Source organism: Anabrus simplex, chromosome 2 (assembly GCF_040414725.1).
Source record: "Anabrus simplex isolate iqAnaSimp1 chromosome 2, ASM4041472v1, whole genome shotgun sequence".
Lineage (NCBI taxonomy): Eukaryota > Metazoa > Arthropoda > Insecta > Orthoptera > Tettigoniidae > Anabrus > Anabrus simplex.
In genome coordinates this window covers 599861650-599879092 of record NC_090266.1, presented here as the reverse complement: position 1 = coordinate 599879092, position 17443 = coordinate 599861650, and the positions used below count along the sequence as shown (strand labels likewise).

Here is a 17443-nt window from a genome sequence, read left to right as displayed (position 1 = left end):
AATTTACAAACGTCACACAAGGTCACCTAGGGACCTAGCCAACGTAATTTAAAATTACAGTTAATACAAGCTTAAAGAGTAGGGTATCCCACTTCATATAATTGCCAAATACCAACAGATAATTCTGGAAAATATCGTGGCTAACAATCTAAAACTATTACACTTTACGTAAGCACGAGTTTACCATAATATCTAAACTACTCTTAGAACTGCAGAGAAACTCTTCGAGTTTCCAACCGATGCGTCTAAATACACACATTACTTGGCATTACACGAAAGTGCGTAAAACCTTGCCAGTTCATTATAAGGAACGTCAAATAACATTACCCGTGGCTTTACAACTCATAATCAAGGACGTTACAATTTAAAGATCCCCATGCAAGGGGTACGACATGCCTCATCAAACAAACTGCAACGGCAGAAGTGAAAAATAGTACAAGAAGTAACGAGCATTAGCTCTACGTAAAAGCACCAACAAGACTTTTACAAATGAAAGTTACAAATAAGTTTTGCACAAACCTCACCTTGATTTAATTTCATTACATTACTAAAAGGGGTCCAACCACCTCATACCATTTCTTACTCGGTAAGACATCGGGGAACTAAACAAACTTCAGATCCTACCTCCGTGTCAGTGGTTTCGACCTCCACACGGCACAGGCTCGTATGTGTGTCACCTTCAAGCACGAGAAGCAGAATCTCTCTCTTAGCCTTGCCCAAGAGGCGAGGTCACGTGCCGAGCGAGTCAACAACGATTGGATCCCCCGAGAGGGACAGGGGAAGTAGCCCAAAGACATGGAGGCATGAGAAGAGGAGACACGCTTCCAGAGTGGGAAATATCCACTTTCTCTGGACCCATACTTAATAATCAAGGAATAACACTTTATTAAGGGAAGGAGGGTAGGCAGTAAATGAATACATAAACATACATACATATACAAGAAAACAGTTACAAATATAAAGTTCTCATAACATTAGAGCCTGGCCAGGCTGAATAAAATACCAAGAGCCGGGGAAGACTTCCCACGGCATAGTTAATATTACTGTATTATTGTTGTTGTCTTTAAGGTGATTTATATATAGGGGATTGTATACCTCATTTGGATGGGAGCTAAGTATAAGCTGTTCGAATCCCGGTGCCTTCGGTTGGGATTTTCAGCAGGACCAAGCGCATTGAAGCATGAACGATATCCTACCTTAAACTCTAATCAAATTTCAAACTCAGTGTAGGTGCTGTGCCCAAAAATCTGCCTGGACATGAGGTCGAAAGGCGCATTAAGCCACTTGACATACGTCTCTTCTTCTGGAAGGGCACTCAATGGGGGCATTATCTCTTCCAGCTTGAAAGTCGGTCAGTCAGGCTTCTGGCAACACACTGATGAAAATGTGAGAAGGGTGCGTTGAAGGAACAATAATTAATGTAATTATGTAATGCGCCAGCTTCTTGTGTGTAGATTTACTGGCACATAAAAGAATTCCTGCGAGAAAAAATTGTCACCTCGGCGTCTCCGAAAACCATAAAAATGTAATACGTGACATTTTTATTAATTAACTATGTCTGTAGAATATGTATGCACTGTGCATGCATGCTTACAGGCGTAATTTATCTCCGGGAGAATTTCAGCTTTACTCTGTACAGCGGATACCTTGTGTTCTTTTTGTTCTATTTTTCTCTCACTTCCTCCACTGTATCGTTTTGAGACTATCTATTTCCAGGTCGTCTTCTCTTTCCGATATGATGTGCAAACGTGTCTCATTGTGAAATCTTCGAAGTTATTAAAAGAAATTCTCACACTTGCGTACGTTTACTCTTTGCCGCATGCAAGGAAACGGTGTTTGGAAATGTCAGTTTTAGCATAATTTTCCGAAATTTATGTTGACTGAAAGTTAAGAACACAAGTTTCTAATTCAAATATTTTATACGAATGGAGTTGTCGGTTTTTAAAATTTGGGACATATTTGTCCCACAATATGACAAAGGAAAATTTTTCATTTCTTAATATTAGGTGCTAGGGAAGTTAAGTATATAGATTCTTCCCTTTGTGTATCACAAAATTGCGGATTCCACACACAAAGGTCTCGGACTCGATTCCTGGCTGGGTCGAGGAATTTTACATTAGGCAGTGTGGAAATTTAGAAAGCAGTTCCTTTCTTTTGAGTAACACAAATGGACGTTACATGTCTAAAAATCGTTGTTTGTTCTGTTCTCCACGCGGATTTTAGCACATTCAGCACATCTTTTTCTGGCATCCTGTTTCGTTATCTGGTGTTCATGAGTGACTGCTGCAGTTGACATACTTCTCTTCTTTTGCAAGGTCACGCAATTGGGGCATTATCTCTTCCAGCTTGAAAATCGGTCTGTCAGGCTTCTGACAACATACTGACGAAATTCCAATTGAGTGAGACCTGAATAACCTGCATTTTGACAGAGTATCTAGTAGACTACAGTATACAACCATTGTTTACTCCATCAGGTCAAAGAATAGCATCAAATAATATTTCATTTTGGCTTGTCCATCAAATTCATATGTAATCATTTTCTGGTCCAAAAATATTTTGTTATACTTTTCTGTCGTGCTGGACAGGTTACATCACATACATCAGATGATATGGAGCACCGTCGTTTGACTGATTCTACCACAATAGGGGATATGAAATTACTCAGAAGAAACACGCGTTTGTTGTCCATCCATTTGACTGCACTAATTCAGTTAAAACTGAAATATGAAATGTCACTACTTCTCATGTTCTTGTCGCGAGGGAAATTCTTTGGCATCTGCTTCCTATTGGGTCGAACAGTACCACAATATATTTTCTTCCAGCAAGGTAGTACTGCAGGGTTGGTGAATTGAAGAAATTATAAATATAAATTTCACAACCTATGCCTTCAAGTGATGTAGTCAGTTCCCTCACTACACTTTCTCCTAGCCCTAATTCTGCTCCAATTCCTTTTCTTGACTGTGTACAAATCGAATTGGAATAGATATCCCGTCTTTGCATCACACCAACACCAGATCTTGAAACTCCACCTTGTGGGTTTATGCTTTACGTACTGTCGCATTACACAGTGCCCCTTCAATTTTGGTCATGTGCTCACCGATTGTTTGCATCTCGGTTCAATTTAATGATGATTGAATACTTTCATTTAGATCGTACATCACTCTTCGAAAGTTCCAGGCTCGATGCTCTGTACAGCAATGCTTTTCATTGTCATAAAAATGCAAGAACCTTCCAACACCTTTAAACATTTGAATAATCATAACTTGAGATTTATATGGAACGTTAATGTCTGGATCAGTAGACCAGTAATTCCTTATGGAGGGCTAAACAAGGTACCACATTACTAAGTTCATACCCAGAAATGCCTTCTTTCCTTCCTTGTCTACTTTGAAACGGATGTCCTTCTGTTGAGCATTTCTAACAGTTTCTGGAATGATAATGGTGTCAAGTAACTGGGGAAAGATCATCACAGACATAAAAATGTCTACTGGTATTAGTTCACTTCTCTGGTCTTTTTTTCCGGCTATATCATCACTCTTCCGAAATCATGTTCCTTGTCCTTACGCATGTTCGGCTGATAAGGTATAGCCCAAACAAAAGGGAGAACTGAAGCACGTGGAGATTTGGTTGTATTTATCACCATTTTATCTTCTTTAATGCTTACGCTGGCTCTAACAACATTGTTGCTCTCGGGCACTGAAGAACTACCGTTAGGTGTATGGTTAATGACTTTATCTGGATCAATCAATCAATCACTACTGATCTGCATTTGTGGCAGTCGTCCACGTGGAAGATTCCCTATCTGTTGTTTTCCTAGACTATTCTTAAATGATTGCAAAGAAATTGGAAATTTATTGAACATCTCCCTTGGTAAGTTATTCCAATCCCAAACTCCCCTTCCTATAAACGAATATTTGCCCCAATTTGTCCTCTTGAATTCCAACTTTATCTACATATTGTGATCTTTACTATTTTTAAAGATATCACTCAAACATATTCGTCTACTGATGTCCTCCCACGCCATCTCTCCAGGCAGCTCGGAACATACCACTTAGTCGAGCGGCTCGTCTCCTTTCTCCCAAGTCTCCCTAGCCCAAACTTTGCAACATTTTTGTAACGCTACTCTTTTGTAGGAAATCGTCCAGAACAAATCGAGCTGCTTTTCTTTGGATTTTCTTTTCCAGTTCCTGGATCAAGTAATCCTGGTGAGGGTCCCATACACTGGAACCATACTCTAGTCCGAGTCTCACCAGAGACAAATATGCTCTCTCCTTTACATCCTTACTACAAACCCTAAACACCCTCATAACCATGTGCAGAGATCTGTTCCCTTTATTTACAATCATATTTGTGTGATTACCCCAATGAATATCTTTCCTTATACTAATACCTAGGTACTTACAATGATCCCCGAAGGGAACTTTCACCCCATCAACGCAGTAATTAAAACTGAGAGGACTTTTCCTATTTGTGAAACTCACAACCTGACTTTATCCCCGTTTATCATCATACCATTGCCTACTGTCCATCTCACAACATTATCGAGGTCATTTTGCAGTTGCTCACAATCTTGTAACTTATTTATTACGATGTACAGAATAACATCATCTGCGAAAAGCCTTATCTCTGATTTCATTTCTTTACACATATCATTGATATATATAATAAAACATAAAGGTCCAATAATACTGCCTTGAGAAATTACCCTCTTATTTCATACAGGGATAGATAAAGCTTCACCTACTCTAATTCTCTGAGTTCTATTTTCTAAAAACAGAGCCACCCATTCAATCACTCTTTTGTCAAGTCCAATTGCACTCATTTTTTCCAGTAGTCTCCCATGATCTACCCTATCAAATGCCTTAGGCAGGTCAATCGCGATACAATCCAATTGACCTCCTGAATCCAGGATATCTGGTATATCTTGCTGGAATCCTACAAGTTGGGCTTCAGTGGAATAACCTTTCCTAAACCCAAACTGCCTTCTATCAAACCAGTTATTAATTTCGCAAACATGTCTTATATAATCAGAAAGAATGCTTTCCCAAAATTCACATACAATGCTTGTCAAACTGACCGGCCTGTAATTTTCAGCTTTATGTCTATCATCCTTTACTTTATATAGAGGGGCTGCTATAGCAACTCCCCATTCATTTGGTAAAGTTCCTTCATGCAAACAATAATCAGACAAGTGCTTCAGATATGGTACTATATCCCAACCCATTGCCTTCAGTATATCCCAGAAAATCTTATCAATTCCAGCTGCTTTTCTAGTTTTCAACTTTTGTATCTTACTGTAAATGTCATTGCTGTCATAGGTTAATTTTAATACTTCTTTAGTATTAGTCACCTCCTCTATCTGTACATCATCCTTGCAACCAACAATCTTTACATGCTGCTGACTGAATATTTCTGCCTTTTGAATATCCTCGCATACACACTCCCCTTGTTCATAAATGATTCCTGGAATGTCCTTCTTGGAACCTGGAACCTTGGAACCTCTTCCATTTTTCAGTAAAATCTGTATGGCCGCCAATTATGCTTGCCATCATGATATCCTTAGCAGACTTCTTTGCTAGATTCAATTTCCTAGTAAGTTCCTTAAATTTCTCCTTACTTACACAGCCATTTCTAACTCTATTTCTTTCCAACCTGCACCACCTTCTTAGTCTCTTTACTTCCCTGTTATAATATTGTGGATCTTTACCATTCCTTACCACCTTTAAAGGTGCAAACCTATTTTCACATTACTCAACAATTGCTTTAAACAAATCCCAGAGTCTGTTTACATTTTTATTTACCGTTTTCCACCGATCATAGTTACTTATTAAAAACTCCCTCATGCCTTTTTAATCAGCCATATGGTACTGCCTAATAGTCCTAATTTTTATATCTTCTTTCCTTTCACATTTATTTTTAATTGCCACAAAAACAGCTTCGTGATCACTAATACCTACTTCGGTTTCTCTATAGAGCTCATCTGGTTTTACCAGCACCACATCCAGAATATTCTTCCCTCTAGTTGGTTCCATCACTTTCTAAATCAGATGCCCTACCCATATTAACTTATTTCACACTTGTTGGTCACGCTTCCTGTCGTTCGCATTACCTACCCAATCGACATTTGGTAAATTGAGATCTCCCGCTACAATCACGTTCCTTTCCTTATCATTTCCCACATAGCTGATTATCTTATCAAATAATTCTGAATCAGCATCTGCACTACCCTTCCCTGGCCTTACACTCCAAAGACATCAAGTTGCCTATTATCTTTAGAGATGAGCATTACCCCTCTAATTTCGTGTTTTTCATCTTTAACATTTTCGTAGCCTACAAATTGTTCTTTCACCTGAATGAATATTCCCCCTCCTACCATTCCTATCCTATCTCTACGATACACCCTCCAGTACCGTCAGAAAATGTCTGCATCCATTACATCATATCTCAGCCATGATTCAACTCCTATTACAGTATCTGGTAAGTATATACTTTTAAATTACTTAATCCTACTCCTTTCTTTACAATACTTTTACAGTTGAGCACTAACATTTTTATGTCATCCCTACTTGAATTCAAGTTCCCTGTTCCCTTAACACCGCTCCCTAGGCCACCCTGTTTCCCTGAATGTACCTACCTATAACCCTTCTGAACAAATTTCCTGACTTATAGGTACCACTGTGGTTTCAGTGAAGGCCATCAGAGCGCAGATCCCTATCTCCTACCCACCCATTAAGATCTAGAAATCTCACTCCCAGTTTCCCACATACCCACTCCATAGTTTCCTTTAAATCGCCAATCACCTTCCAGTCAGTTTCCTTCCTACACAGTATTCCACTGTTAACATTCTCCGCTTCCTTAAACTTCACCCGTGCTGCATTTACCAGGTCCCACACATCCCCAATTATGCTGGTACTTATACCTGCTTGTCTTACGTTGTTAGTACCAACGTGAAACATTACCACCTTCTCCTTTCCCTCCTCCTTCTCTTCTACTTTCCTCAACATCTGCCTTAACCTTATTCCTGGATAACACTATACCCTGGTACCCTTTCCTCTATACACTTTCCCGACATGTCTAACGGTGGAATCCCCCATGATCAGAGCCTCAACCCTACCAACCTCATTTGATCCCCTCCCCTCCTGGTCAGACCTATCTTTCCTGACAGCTACGGAAGCTACTTCCTCCACCCTTTTGTCCATCCCATGACCCTGTTCCACCTGCATTATCATCAATGATAATTCTAGTAATCCCATTATTCAAGGCTTCTTCGAGGAAAGCCCTATCTTCCTCGTTCAGAACGAGGTTGTCTTCATCATCCGGTTCCAGCATCGAGATACTGCAGAATCTAGTCCTCCCGGACATTAAACATGTGATGCTTTCACATCATAGGTGTGGAAAATGCTATGAGAGAAATATCCGTGCAATACATCCAACATACCAAGTATCTTGCTTGTTGTTTTAAGGGGCCTAACATCGAAGGTCATCAAGTATCAGCTCAAATGATAACCAAGAATACATTTTGCTATGAGAAAGGCAATTTATTACCTTTACCGCATACAGGGACATCAGTGTCCCAAAATGTAAAAACACACGTAGTAAATGTAATTTTTGTCTTAAAAATTTCTACTGGAATAGTTTTATTTATGCCTATCAAGTTTGAAATATTCGTTTCAATTAAAACATAGAACGGAACAGAAGGAAGCCCTCAGACAACGTGAAAGAGACGCGCATTCAAGAAAGGAATGAATGTCCTTGTATACATTGTTGACTGCAAAAACAACAACACGTTACCAGTATAGTTATTATAGAACACATGTACCGGTACATTGTTTTTAAAGATAGCATATACGTGTTTGGATACAGGAATCAATCAAATTGTTGGGACTATATGTCCTATATGCTTCAAAGGGACGATTGCTTTGAGGTTTAAATTTTTCGGGTGAGACGTATGACGTTCCGTGCGGCCTAATTCAAACTGCGATCTCTTCCGATACTCCTCCACATCCTCCCACAGGAGTGCAAAATAACAATTTCTATTTCCTCTCCTATTTTTGCATCTACTACATGTATCCAGGTATTCTTCAAACTCGTATGGGATCCCTTTTCAGGAATATATGGGAACCTCTTTCAGGAATTTTAATATAAATTGGTGTCCTCGTCGTTTCAGTCACACCCTCAAGGAAGGTGAGCTGCATGTACTGCTTTTGCTAACCGTTACTCTACAGAAGTGAACATCAGATAGCCCTGTCGTTATAGGGATAGTATAGCAGTCGTTCTTCTTAATCCGTTTACCCTCCAGGGTTGGATTTCCCTCAGACTCAGTGAGGGATCCCACCTCTACCACCTCAAGGGCATTGTCCTGGAGCGTGAGACATTGGGCCGGGGGATACAACTGGGGAGAATGACCAGTACCTCGCCCAAGCGGCCTCACCTGCTATGCTGAACAGGGGCCTTGGTAGGGGATGGGAAGGAAGCGGCCGTGGCCTTAAGTTAGGTACCATTCCGGCATTTGCCTGGAGGAGAAGTGGGAAACCACGGAAAACCACTTTCAGGACGGCTGAGGTGGGAATCGAACCCACCTCTACTCAGTTGACCTCCCGAGAATGAGTGGATCCCGTTCCAGCCCTCGTATCACTTTTCCAATTTCGTGGCAGAGCCGGGAATCGAACCCGGGCCTCCGGGGTTGGCAGCTAATCACAGTAACCACTATACCACAGAGGCGGACATAGCAGTCGTTACTAAGCCGTTATAAACGATTGCTTGATTAGTAAAACTTTTCGTCTCCGAGAACTTTAAAAGTAGACGGTGGTACGTAAAAGCATCTATTATTATTATTATTATTATTATTATTATTATTATTATTATTATTATTATTATTATTATTATTATTAAAGATTTACATTTCATTTTAACTCTTCACTAATATCGAAGGAATGCAGTTCATGCAGTGGTTTTATGGGGCGTTAAGCTTGGAAAACGAGTTATAAATCTTCTTACCCATATCAAATAAAAGTAATTGATGACCTGTGCGGTCATTCGTAGAATAAAACTGTAACAACTGTAACCTGTAAGTCCTACTGAATGGCGATAAGATGGAGGAAAGCGGTGTGTTGTTGTGCCTCAAACACTATACTGTACATGGTAACGACTATACTAACGCCTATGCACATGATAGTCCGTCGTCGTAATTTAGGGTTGAAAATGTTAGCTCCCCACTCGGCTGACGCGGTTTCAATCAAGGGATCTACCACGAACTAAAAATTATTTCGACGGACTGCAGAAAAGCTCTCTCAGCGCCAGTTTACACAACATTCAGTAGAGGATTAGGTTAAAAAAATCACTCAAAAGCGTCCTGAAATGCGTTTCCCACTTTCAATTCAGGCAAATCCTGGGATAGAAATATCAGCCCCAATTGCTTACATATACACGTACACACAATACGAACACCACAGCTTCATATAACCTGTGAATGCATAGTAGTGGACGAAGAGTTGAAAAAGAACTTTCCTAGAACTTTTCTGGCTCAGCATAGCGTTCCCTTACCAGCCTGTTGAGGATCAGCTTTCTTGCAGACCGAGCAGTAACACCAACCAAAATGTCTCAATGAGTCCATGGGAGGACAGAACACAGTTTATAATTTGATTTTAAAAGTCATTTTCGTCAAGCTGAGGTCATCCTGGACGGTTGTGTACATCTGAACTTTCAATTCAAATTTTTGTAACTATTGAGGATCGCACATAGCAGCTGAATTACAAACCAACAATATCTCAGATTTTGTCGTCTTGACTACATACATTGTATCGACACCACACATATAGAAAAATAAAATGGCGCACCATGCAGGACTGATTCATTATTTCATTGCAAGGTTAGTGATGACTACTTCATTGGTCTAGTATTCACAGACTCAAACTAAGGAACTTGGTTCGATTTATGACTCTGCTGTCAATTTGAATGCCTGATGCGGTCTGCTCTGTAGTTGCCTTCTGAGGACAATCGAATATCTACGGCAGCTAGAGGGGAGGTAATTAACTGGCCAAATAACCATGCGAAAATTCTAGATCATTAATGCTAAAATAGTAAATGCCAAGACTGTATCTTAATTAGGGCCGGAGCCACTTGCTTTCCAGTCCTAGACTTTTCCTGTTCCATCGTCGCCGTATAGTTATCTGAGTTAGAACGACATTAAACCACTAGCAAAAACTGATATGCCCCCATAAGTTAAACAACAATTGCAAGGCTGTTTACGGATGAGAAGCTGTTAAATTGTCAACTAATTGATATGGTGGATACAATTTAGGATATTCCTGGCGTAAAATACTTAGGAATAACTTGCTGACTGTGAGTTCAATCCAGGTAAAATTGCGCGCTTTGAGTATGCTCCAATAGTTACTATGGAAGTGGAGATATATTATTTCATGCATCAGTATGTATTAGCAGATAAAAGACAACTATTTTCCTTTGAGAGTCTCCACCAAGGTTTTCATCGTACTCTGTAATTCATACATATATAGAAATAAAATATACATTTTTTCTTAATTGCTATTAATTAAATCCGCCTCTGTGGTGTAGTGGTTAGTGTGATTAGTTGCCACCCTTTGTAGTCCCGGGTTCGACTCCCGGCTCTGCCACAAAATTTGGAAGGTGGTACAATGGCTGGAAAGGGGTCCACTTAACCTCGGGAGGTTAACTGAGCAGAGGGTGTTCGATTCCCACTTCAACCATCCTCGAAATGGTTTTCCGTGGTTTCCCACTTCTCCAGGCAAATGTCGGGTGGTACCTAACTTGAGGCCAGCCCCGCTTCTTTGCCTCTTCCTTGTCTATCCCTTCCAATCTTCCCATCCCCACCACAAGGCCCCTGTTCAGCATAGCGTGTAGGTGAGGCTGCCTGGGTGAGGTACTGGTCCTCCTTTCCTGTTTAAAGCCTCCGACACAAAGTCTCACGCTCCAGGACACTGGCCTTCTGGAATTCCTCGCTGAGTCCGAGGGGAAAACCAACTCTGGAGGGTAAAAGGATTAAGAAGCGAAGAAAGAAAGAAAGCTATTAGGGCTAATTAAATTACATGTCTTTTATGTAATTAATTCAAGTTGTATTTTAATAATAAGTACACAATAATAAAACCGAGTGAGCTGGCCGTGCGGTTAGGGTCGCGCAGCTGGGAGCATGCATTCGGGAGATAGTGGGTTCGAAGCCCACCGGCGACAGCCCTGAAGATTGTTTTCCATGGTATCCATTTTTCACACCAGGCAAATGCTGGAGTTGTACCTTAAATAAGGCCATGGCTGCTTCCCTCCCAGTCCTAGGTCCTTCCCATCCTTCCGGTACCGAAAACCTTCCATGAGTTAGAGCGGTCCGCATCTGTGGTGTAGTGGTTAGTGTGATTAGCTGCCACCCCCGCAAGCGCGGGTTAGATTCCCGGCTCTGCCACGAAAATTGAAAAGTAGTACGAGGGCTGGAATGGGGTCCACTCAGCCTCGGGAGGTCAAATGAGTAGAAGTCGTTTCGATTCCCATCTTAGCCATCATAGAAGTGGTTTTCCGTGGTTTCCCACTTCTCCTCCAGTCAAATGCCGGAATGGTACCTAACTTAAGGCCACGGCCACTTCCTTGTCTATCTTTCCTATTTTCCCATCCCCCCACAAGGCCCATGTTCAGCATAGCAGGTGAGGCCGCCTGGGCGAGGTATTTGTCATTCTCCCCAGTCGTATCCCCGACCCAATGTCTCACGCTCCAGGACACTGCCTTTGAGGAGGCAGAGGTGGGATCCCTCGCTGAGTCCGAGGGAAAACTAACCCTGGAGGGTAAACATATTAAGCAGAAGAAGAAGAAGAAGTAGAAGAAGAAGAAGAGTTTGAGCGACGTTAAACAAGTAATAATAATAATAAAAATAATAATCTCAATAAACTGTGCTGTTCACCAATGAAAGAACGGTGTCATTCTATAAAATAACATGTTGATTGTCATTTTTTAAATTGATTGGTCTTTGGGTCCTATAAAATATTTTTGATTTTAAACACGATAGAGTTCCCCAAATTTTCATAATTTGGATCATGGAGCTTAGAGCGGCGGTTTTGAGTATTCTTGTCTCTCATTTCTTCTACAACATGCTCTTCAGCCAACTTCTGGGCTCAGGACGAACTAATTATATTACGTGGATCGTGGATCCCTAATAACTTCCCCAAACGGTAACAACACTTAAAATCATGGATAATACAAAAACAGGATTTAATATGGCAGTAATATATTCTCCTTTGCCGTAACGGTCGGTAACGTTATTGAGGGTTTCCTTTAGCGTTGCGTGTGTTCAGCTCCTTGGCTTAGTTGTCAGCGTGCTGGTCTTCGGTCACAGGGGACCCGGGTTCGATTACCGACACGGGGGAGATTTTTAACCTAATACATTAATTCTGCTGGCACGGGAGCTGGGTGTGTGCGTCGTTTTCATCCTCATCACGACCCGCGGGCCGCCTACGAGTGTCAAATCGAACGACCTTCAACTTGCGAGCCGAGCTTGTTCTCGGACACGCGCGGCACTAAAAGCCATACGTCATTTAATGTTTTTATTATTACTTGTGTTTTCATACTCTCCGTAAATATTTTACGTTGTCGACGTTTTTGTACATGACTATATTTCAACAACTGTATATTTTTGCTGATCTGTCTGCCTTTGTTTCTGTAAACCACTATAGTTGTATTCATTACCTGCGAATTACAGTTGTTGTCTTGCCATACGATGAATAAATAACTGACAGCTATACGAGCAACCATCCGTGGCAATAAACACCATTATGGGCCGTGGCTTGCTAAAGCGACTGCTGCCCATTCAAATTGCCTGCTGGTCTAGAAGTGCCACGTGGTCGTTGTGGCGAGATCCTCAGCTATATTGGTTGGATTTCGTGACCAGGTTTACTGTCTCTCATATCAACAGCTCCTCAATTGATCTCCAAAAATCTGAGTGTATCTGATTTCAGCCCTTGATCCAGAAAGTAAATCTTTGCAGTGCCCATGATTCGCACCCCGGATAGGAGGGAGTCACGCTACCCCTACACCACGGGACTGGTGGTACATTACAATAGTACGATCTAATAAACCTGAATAAAAGTCCAATGAACTTCACATCGTTAAAATGTTGAATGTTATAATGAAATTAGTTCCTAGTTGCTCTCACTTCTGTAGAGAAACTAGGGGAAAGGAAAGAGACCACTCACGCCGTCAGTGGAACTTCACTTACTAATGAATTATTTGGCCTCTTGTGTATTTGGCTGCTCTCAATCTTCTCGCCCAGGATGCGAGTGTTATTGTTCATCTATTCTCCTCTTCCAGTCCTACTGTATATTATCATGTTTGATGATAAATAGTTTAATGAGACGCTAGATCGCATACATACAATTATTGGCCTTAGCAGAGGAATAATAACTAACGTAGTTTTGCACGACATCGGACACGTATTATTTTGTGCCATTCAAAGTGCTCTGTCATGTTATATTTCTCGTGAGTGTAAGTTTCCACTTATACTGACAGTTTAAATGATAAATATTTACATATAGATATGCATCTCGCAGAAACACTTAGAAGTTTGAATCATCATATGAAGTTCGTTATTTGTTCAGGAGGGAACAATTATACCCATACCGTTTACTTCTGCTATTTACTGTGTACGTTTGCCCATTACTACTGTGGATGCAACATTTGCAATATCGGTGATATAATCTGATTTTACAGTGGTGGAATTTGTGATCTCAATTTTCCATTGGAGCAAACGCCGAAGGAAGCAGAGCTAGAAACCATATTATATGTGTTATAATTGCCTGAAGACGTCAAACGTTCAAAGTCCAGTGATGGCCGATATCATTCTGACCAGTTCAGTTTATATATCTGAGAGCTCAGACGACTGACTGATAGTCTGAATCCATCATGCTCACGCAGTACATCGCCACTAAAACGCTCCTGCCGGCCCGGTGTTACGGAGCCGGTGTTTTTTCTCATGCAGTGCGCAGTGCCAGTACTGGAAAAGGGCTCTTCGTTATCAACCAAGCCGTAAGTATTACCATAAATTATCATAATGGTTTATCGAAAGCGCTTCGTCTTTCGTCTTTCGTTCTGGTGGAGGTCTTAATACACTCGGTGACTTAACCCGTATATTTTTTTACTTAGTGAATTCCAGCGCGTCCGCCCCTGTTGTATAGTGGTTAGTGTGATTAGCTGCCACCCCCGGAGGCCCGGGTTAGATTCCCGGCTCTGCCACGAAATTTGAAAAGTGGTACGAGGGCTGGAACGGGGTCCACTCAGCCTTGGGAGGTCAACTGAGTAGAGGGAGGATCGATTCCCTCCTGAGCCATCCTCAAAGGGGTTTTCCGTGGTTTCCCACTTCTCCTCCCGGCAAATGCCGGGATGGTACCTAACATAAGGCCACGGCCGCTTCCTTCCCTCTTCCTTGTCTATCCCTTCCAATCTTACCCTCCCCCGACAACGCCCCTGTTCAGCATAGCAGGTGAGGCCGCATGGGCGAGGTACTGGTCATTCTCCCCATTTGTATCCCCCGACCCAAAGTTTCACGCTCCAGGACACTGCCCTTGAGATGCTAGAGGTGGTATCCCTCGCTGAGTCCGAGGGAAAACCAACCCTGGAGGGTAAATAGATTAAGATGATGAGGGAGAAGAAAAAGAATTCCAGCGCTAGACTTTCAACTAATCATCAATTATGGAGACTTAGAAGAAAGTTGTTCATTCTTCACAAATTTACTCCTGTACATATGTAAAGTACGTTTTGTCTTTTAACATACCGATAAGTTCATATCATTTTATTTTCTATTGGCATCTTTATCCGAATATATCCTTTCTCTGTCTAGCTGCACGCGCAGTGTTTCATGGAAGACTGAGAGAAATTCCTGTTTCGTGATCACTTAGTAACCCAACTGTTCAAGTGAACGTGGAAATTTAAGCATATAATAACGTCAGGAAAATACGATAGCGCCCCGTGGAACATACTGATAATTGCTTTATTCGATAGGGTATATAAATTTATTTACTCTCAAGTAATGTTTGAGGATGAACAACGCAATCATAGTAGGCATAGTTGTTCGTGATGTACCGTGTAGGCAATGTATAGTTGTCACTGAGCAGGCGAGCAAGGAATAGTAAATGCGAAACAAGGAAAGAGACACGTTTATTCTCTCCAATGGGTGATTTTAAGACAGCTTTCAGTATACACAATTGTGTATTACATGTCTGCCTTAATCATGACGATAACGACCGGGCGGGTTGGGCGTACGGTTAGGGGCGTTCAGCTGTCGGCTTGCATCCGGGAGATAGTGGGTTCGAATCCCACTCTTGCAGCCCTGAAGATGTTTCTCCGTAGTTTCCCATTTGCACACCAGGCAAGTGCTGAGGCTGTACCTTAATTAAGGCTACGGACGCTTCCTTCCAACTCCTAGGCCTTTCCTATCTCATCGTCGCCGTAAGACCTATCTGTGTCGGTGCGACGTAAGGCCACAAGCAAGAAAAATATGATGATAATGCTGTGTGGCCTGAGGAGAGATTTGGTGCTAGTTTTTCGAGTTGACTGCCCAGGGTGAAATCTAATGTTGAAAACAGCCCAAATACCCATTCCCCGAGGCGCAGGACATAATCAATGAAGGCTAAAATCTCCGACTGGGCCGTGAGTCGAACCCGGGGCCTTTTGGACCAAAGACAGTAAGCTAAGGAGTTATATTCAGGGTGCCGTAAATAATAATAATAATAATAATAATAATAATAATAATAATAATAATAATAATAATAATAATAATAACATCACTTTATTGCTGGATTTTAGACACATATGAATGTGTAGAGTGCAGGGATGTTGCTGTACAAAGAACGTTCCTTAACATAGCATTCAACCTGCTGACACACGTAAGCACTCTTAAATGTCAACAGACGGCGCCGGAATTCGATCCAGCACACAAGGTGAGCACCTGATCTGATCAACTTATGGTGTTAGCAACAAGAAGAGATTCTAGATAATATTTCCAGAGAGAAGTAGAAGCACGTGACATTTTGTATACAGATAAAATTCGACTTCTGAGAAAGCGATATGAATATAAAATATTGCCAATCAGTTTTCAGTTCGCTGCCTTCATGAGTCAAGAATGAGGATCGATTTCTCGTCAGGAATGCTAAAATCAGTTGCTGATAATAATAATAATAATAATAATAATAATAATAATAATAATAATAATAATGCAGTTTGGGTCATCAGTCAATAGACTGGTTTGATGGAGCTCTCCATGACACCCTATCCTGTGCTAAACTTTTCATTAACTGCTATATCTTATATTTACCCTAATCTGTTTGCCATTACCCTTGCTGTTGTTACCGCCTACACCTCCCTAAAAAAATAACTGAACTAGTCCTGGGTATGCTATGATCTGTCCTCTAATTCTACCACTTCTTGGCGTCAAATTTTATCAAATCGTTCTCCTCTCATTAATTGGATTCAGTATGTATTCATTCCTGATTCGATCTACCCACTTCACCTTCAGCATTCTTCTTGTACTCCGAATCCAAGACCATATCCATACCGCTCAGCAATTTCTCGAGATCTTCTGAAAACTTAGATAAATTAACAGTAACATCGGCAAATCTCTGAGTTTTGATTTACCACTTTTGGATTGTGATTCCTTTTCCAAAATCCTCTTTGATTTCGTTTACCCCCTGTTCTACATAATCAACGAATGGGAGAGAGGGCAAACTGCAGCCTTTCCTCACTCCATTCTGGATTGCTATGTCTTTTTCATACCCTTCGATTCTTATTACTGCATACTGATTTTTGTTCAGATTTTAAATAATCCATCTTTCTCGGTATCTGATCCCGATCACCTTCAGAATCTCAAATACCTTGGTCCAATCAACATTATTGAATGCCTTTTCTACATCCACGAACGTCATTTATGTGGGCTTGACCTTCCTAGTTCGTTCCTGTAAGATTAGACGTAAAGCCAGGTTTTCTTCACGTGTTCCTACATACCTTCTGAAGCCAAATTTATCTTCTCTCAACTCAGTTTCAACTTGTCTTTCCATTCCTCTGTAAATAATACGAGTTACAATTTTGCAAGTGTGAGATACTAAACGAAGAGTGTGGTAGTTTTCACACTTGTTAGCATCAGCTTACTTGGGAATAGGTATAAAAACATTCGGTTTAATATTGTGTGGCACTTCTCCTGTATCATACATGTTGCATACTGCATGGAATAATCTCCCCATGCTGGTTTCTCCTAAGGCAGTCAGTAATTCAGAGAGTATGACACCAATTACAGTTGTCTTGTTCCTATTGAGGTCTCTCAAAGCTCTGTCGAATTCTGACCTCAAAATTGTGTCTCCAGTTTCATCATCATCAACAGCCTCTTCATGTTCCGGGACCTTATCAGCTACTTCTTTTCCAGAATAGAATTATTTAACACGTTCCC

At 41.1% G+C, this 17443-nt stretch overlaps 1 protein-coding gene across 4 annotated transcripts in view; it reads left to right on the top strand.

Annotated features, from left to right (window-relative positions):
* Positions 1 to 13879: 13879 nt before the first annotated feature.
* Positions 13880 to 17443, top strand: part of P5CS (Delta[1]-pyrroline-5-carboxylate synthase) — a 313009-nt gene continuing 309445 nt past the window's right edge. For 2 of the 4 annotated variants that reach the window (XM_067140984.2, XM_067140983.2), the window contains exon 1: positions 13880 to 14034. In XM_067140984.2, coding sequence (XP_066997085.1) covers positions 13912 to 14034 — 123 coding nt within the window. In that variant the 5' untranslated portion in view covers positions 13880 to 13911. The remainder of the gene's footprint in view (positions 14035 to 17443) is intronic. The other 2 variants (XM_067140986.2, XM_067140985.2) reach the window with 1 other exon arrangement.